At 39.6% G+C, this 5,680-nt stretch overlaps 1 protein-coding gene across 2 annotated transcripts; it reads right to left on the minus strand.

The window, feature by feature from the left end:
• Positions 1-1,121: 1,121 nt before the first annotated feature.
• On the minus strand, positions 1,122-4,474 carry dpm2 (dolichyl-phosphate mannosyltransferase subunit 2, regulatory). 2 transcript variants are annotated; one of them, XM_069677320.1, is made up of 5 exons: positions 4,440-4,474; positions 2,265-2,354; positions 2,026-2,128; positions 1,726-1,806; positions 1,122-1,451 (listed from the first exon to the last, which is right to left on the minus strand). In XM_069677320.1, the coding sequence occupies exons 1-4, from the start codon at positions 4,440-4,442 to the stop codon at positions 1,751-1,753; spliced, it is 252 nt and encodes an 83-aa protein (XP_069533421.1). In that variant the 5' UTR covers positions 4,443-4,474; the 3' UTR covers positions 1,122-1,451; positions 1,726-1,750. The 2 variants fall into 2 exon arrangements, with proteins under 2 accessions (XP_069533421.1, XP_069533419.1); XM_069677318.1 differs by having other exon boundaries at positions 1,122-1,806.
• Between the last annotated feature and the right edge of the window lie 1,206 nt (positions 4,475-5,680).

A 5,680-nucleotide genomic window follows, 5' to 3' on the forward strand; every position in this document is an offset into this window, starting at 1 on the left:
ATACACGTCCCACGCCTGCCGTAGTTCTTTCAATTACCGTATTGACCCTAATAAAGGAGATAATAATGTTTTTAATATTATATTTGAGGACAAGACAACTTCATATTCACAAATAGAACCCTCCGGAGTCGAACGCCTGATGTTTTACTGTTGAACTGGTTTCTTATTATTTGCAGATGAGTTATAAATGATGGAAAACAGCAGAATCCCACCCTGACATAATTATCTGTTAAACATCCAAGAATAACTGCTGTGATGGCGTGACCAACAAGCTGCTGCAGGAGCTCAGCTGGAGAGTGCGAGTGTTTGACCACGGAACAAACTGCCTCACCTAAAAACACGAACGATTCGGGGAACTTTGGCCTGAATTGGTGTTTGTGTTGTTATTTAATAGAGGAGGAGATTAAAAAACACTCTTTGCATGTTCGTCATCATGGTCAACAGTTTTCTCGGAACCTTTGCCCAAACTGAATATGTTAATGTGGACTTGTTCTCATGAAGTGTACGAAAACAAGTTTAAGGAAAATCAACAACTCTCATGTAAATTGGTCTCTTTTGCTTCGAGCAAATGCAGCTCTGGAAAAAGGATCACTTCGGGATTTTTCAACCTAGACCCTACTTTCCCATGTGTTTGAGTGGAAGTGACTAGTGGAGACATTAATTATTGAAATCGATCCAGTATTCAGGGAGGGAGCACCGGCCGGCAGCCGCCACATGAGATATGATGTAACTAAACAGGGCAGCGTGCATACGCCAATATACAGCCACTAAAAGCGCTTGTTTCTGCTACTGACAGGCTCAGATCGTTATAATAAGTGTCTGACAACACTGTGGCAGCCATGCTACTTTACCTCATGCTCTCTGTTGTTGTCTGTAACCAATTCTGAAGGCTGAAGTCTCGCGTGAGACCGTAGTTGTTACAGGAAGAAGGAGAGAGAGGAGTGAGAGTACAGAAAGCGTTGCTCAGTGCTATCTAAAAGATTGTCATGGCTGAAGATCCTCTCTCCTTCTTCTTCTTAAAGTAAGGTAAGGTAAAGCAGCATGGCTGCCACAGTGTTTGGCGGCTGCCGGCCGGTGCTCCCTCCCTGAACACTGGATCGATTTCAATAATTAATGTCTCCACTCGTCACGTACACACAAACACGTGGGAAAATAGGTCTAGGCTGAAAAATCCCGAAGTGATCCTTTAAGTAAGCAAAAGATGTTTTTCAGAGCTGAATAATGCAAAGAAAACATCAGAATGTTTTAACAGAGGAAGAGTTCACAGATCAGTGTTTGGTGGAACAACCTGGTTTTTAATCACAGCGTTCACGCATCTCTGCATCCTCCAGTCCGTCACAAGGCTGTTGGTGACGTGAGGTCGCTCTTGGAGCAGCTCGGCTTTGTTCGATGGCTTGTGACCGTCCATCTTCCTCTTGATCACATTCGGGAGGTTTGAATGGGGTTCAGATCTGGATTGGGCGGGCATGACATGCAGAGAGAGATGATGATTTAAGGGACATTTGGAGTGGGCTCTTAATATTTTCCGGAGCCCTCTTTTCTGGGATCTTTTTCTGTAATCGACACGTAGTGGCTTTAAAACACGGAAGCTCATTTTGATCTGAAAATAGAAACTAAATGTTCTTTTTAACGAACAAAACTCAGCGTCAACTTTTCAGGGGCCTTTTTCAGAGAATGAAGGTTTGATTAGTTTGCAGGATCACCACAGAGGCTGTTTTCACGTACTCTATTCCACGCCATCATCCTGAGATCAGTCCACTTTCTTTGGTTTGCGATTCTTCCACATGATCACTGCAATGAAGGCCCCTGTGGACAACATAAGAATTAGGCTACACAAACACATACACTGTACATTTTAATAAAAGAAGCTCGTAGTGCTGACGTGGCCTTAGACACGACACACATTCTCACATCTCTGTTATTGCCATATGTTGAGAATTTAGAGGTGTTAACTCTGAAGTGAGTTCATGTCTCGATGACAAATACATGCGTGAGAGCTTTGCTTTGGAACAACAGCTGACTTACCGATACAAAGGAGCACAATAACTGCCGCGATGCCCGGCAGAATGACCGAATACTCCCGAGGAAGAAAGTATTTGTGCAGCACATGATCAGTGTCTACGAAGGGCTGGGGGAGGACAACATAACAACATCGCGTGTCTAAGTAAAACATTTAGAGACAGTTTCTTATTGATCTCAAACAAGCCTGGAAATGACTATTTTTAAACCAATTTTTGGACGTGAGGGAAAGTAACAGAACATACCAGGACGATGACCCATACTGAGTAATATGTGAACAACACAAGGCTGAAGACCACCAGGCTCATGCCTGCTGCTTGATCCACTCCTGTAGCCTGAAAACAAAGAAACATCTGGTGAGCATGAGGCTGGAGGGGTTGCACGCCATAATGATTGTAAATGATGAAACTATTGGGGAAAACTATTGGGTGCAACTAGCAGCGTGTTTGGTCTGAGAGACAAAAAGTTGTCTGTGAGACATCTGGAAAAAATTTGTTGTGAAAAGTGACGATAAACTTTGTACAGCTTTTACTCAGAACAGACGGATCTGATAGCCGGTCACAGAGCGTAAACAACAAGAGCCAGGCAGGCGTCAGTTTTCAGCCTGCTCATCAGAACATTTCCAGCTCATGGCTGTCTGACTGTGCGGCGCCACTTTTTAGATCCTGGTCATTTTAAACGATGTGTTTTAACTGGACGAAGGATTTTGGACAATTACTGAGTTGAAAGTAATCTGCAGCACAGAAGCTGTTTCTTTCAGTGTTTCATTAGTTTTAATTTTTGAATCTAAAAACGGAGCTCACGTCGGTTACAGCAGCTTAGCTCTCAGACCCTCCATACATGCTGTGTCTGATGGAGAGTGTCAGGAAAACATCAAACTGCTTCATTCTGTGTATTTAAACTGGTTTTATATATATTTACTTTTATTACAAAAACAAGAATACAACTTGAAACATGTATGATGGGCCTTCTGAGTTTTACTAATGAACCGTCTGGTTTCTTCAGGCTTCCTTCATCACCAGGACACCCCTCAATCCGGCAGGATTATCAAACTATATTGTGATCTGATAAATATAAATCATCATAATCATATGTTTCCCTGCTGCCCTTCAGCATATACGATTAAAACTGAAGCATCAGAGGTGGAGATATTCTGCTTTTACTACATTTCCCAGGATGCAACTTTAATCAACTTTTATTTGACCTTCCTTAGCTGTTCAGTATCCTTAAATATTACACTGTATGCTACTATTTTTTTATTGTAAGTTTACTTTTAAAGCCTGATTACATTTTTGAGACTTGAGAGGACGACAGAAATAAAGCTTTTCTCACAGCCTCAATATGACTGCTCCTGATTAGTAAGTTGACCTTTAAATCCCCCTTTAAATACACAGACCTTGATAATATTATGTTTTGAGTAAAATGTCAGGGTGAGTCAGAATACTTCAATAACAGGTGAAAGGAGCAGATAAAGTGTTTAGATACACATATTTCTGAGTCATCTGCTTATATCTGAAGAGTAAACAAAGCTTGGATTTGAACTCATTCAGAAAAACATCTTTATTTACCTTCATTTTTATCTTTTCTTCATATCTACACTTTGGAAAAACTATATTTCTGATGTGTAAGAAGCCGCTGGCACTAACTAACCACTATCTGTTAAGCATATGACTATAAGCATAAATTTAGAATAAAAAACTGGTACTAAAATAAATTCTTACCACTTAAAGTGTAATGTAATTCTTTAAGGATCACACTCTGGTTGACTTTGTCTGTTAACCCTCCAGTAAAAACAGCTTTAACGGGGAAAGCTGGTTTGTCAGTTGGCCGCACACCTCTTAGCAAGCCGAAGTCTGCTTTCAAATAAGATAGCCAAAGTTCATTTACATATATTGAGAGTTAACAGTTATTTTACTCATTTACAAATATTTGTATGTGGAACATCAGATATAGATTTAGATTATTGATGAACAAGGTCGTCTTGTAAATTCGGCGTAGAAAAATTATATAATTCTTATAATATTAGGGCCTTTAAGTTATATTTACAGGATTGACTGGCACAGGAACATTCAGGAAAACCACTTCTCAAGATGAGAAAACCGCGAGGATCTTAAGCAGGGATTTTGTAGAATCGCAATTCAATATAGAATTTGCTCTACACTAAGATGTAGACAAAATTTTGATTATAATCCCCAAACATCATACTATGATTGATTATTAATGTACATTATATGTCTGTCACAACCGTTAAGATTAGCTACAGTAAAGAGTTAGTCTGCTTTACTCCATTATCGTGTGAAACTGGCCAAAGTTTATAGTCTGATATTCTAGAGTTAACGCTAAGTAACTAAAGCTAAAATATAAGTTTAAATATCGCACATTTATTCAGGTATTTCACTTTAATCGGCTTATTTTCTTACCATTTCTGCCAGTGTGCTGACGTTTCCTGCTCTCCTTCTTCTTCCGGTTGGTAAATACGGCTGACGAGCTGTATCTGAGGGTCTTTGCTGCCCCCTACTGGTTGATCCGCACAACACGCTTCAAGCTATTAGAAAGTTTATTGTAGACTACGAGTCTGCAGATTAACCTGTTCAACAAAATAAAGAAGTTAAAAGAAACAACTTTAATATTAAAATGTTGCTTACAGGTTAAAGCAAACTTACTACAAGCAAAGGAAGACATTAATACAATTATACAATAAAATAAAACCATGAACACAAACACAGGCTCTGTATTTTATTACGTTTCCAAATTTAAAATTCACTAAATTCACCCCCCCAAAAGGGTGAAACATCTTTTAAGTTAGACATCAGTTTCACAGATTTTATATGCCTGTTTTGTTCTGCACAGAATATAACAAAATATTGAATAAAACCAGAAAAAATTGAGACATAAAACAGCAAGAGAGAGACGGTTAACTGATTTGGAAATACTTTATTAAGTGTTTCATAAACTGAATTGTGTTTTCTAAATGTTCTTCTATCCAAGCAGGCCGACACAGTGAACAGCAGCACACTCACACAGTAAAACTATGGCCCTGCTGATGTACACACATGAAACTTTTTTTTTATTTTAACAGTACCTGGTCAGATTTACAAAGTGTGGAAGCACAGAGGATGGAAGTCACAGCTGCAACAGATCATCAGCAGGAAACAGATCCACCAAAATACTGCAAACGCACCACTGCAAACAAGATTTAAAGGATTTAAACGTCATGATTCTTTGAGAAGAACACGGATCTGCTGGATTCTTCTTTGTGCTGTAAGAAGAAGCTCTGCTCCTTTAAAGAACCTGCAGCTTTCAGTGTGTTTGGTCCTTCTGATGAAATGCAGACCTCGCTGTGCAGGAAGTGCATTGCATCGTGGGAAAGACAGATTTCAGCAGCTAATTAAAGATGCAGCTCGTGCTAACAACAGAGCACATATGCTTAGTTGCATTCATGTCAAACAGACTTTAAGCAGCATGAAGAATTATTCATGTGGATGTGGTTTGGATCTCAGCTGATGCAGGAGGGAGGCGTGACTGTGAAAGTTACTTCACGAGAGTCCTCTTCAAGGCAACGCAACTTTTATGCATGTGGCGTGATGGTATAAAAGCTTGTGCATGGAAAACAAGCCATCAACTTCAATCTCCATACTGATACCCGGTTCGTTTAAAACCT

Source organism: Semicossyphus pulcher, unplaced genomic scaffold (genome assembly GCF_022749685.1).
Source record: "Semicossyphus pulcher isolate SPU_LCO1_2020_fin unplaced genomic scaffold, fSemPul1.0.p SCAF_28, whole genome shotgun sequence".
Classification (NCBI taxonomy): domain Eukaryota; kingdom Metazoa; phylum Chordata; class Actinopteri; order Labriformes; family Labridae; genus Semicossyphus; species Semicossyphus pulcher.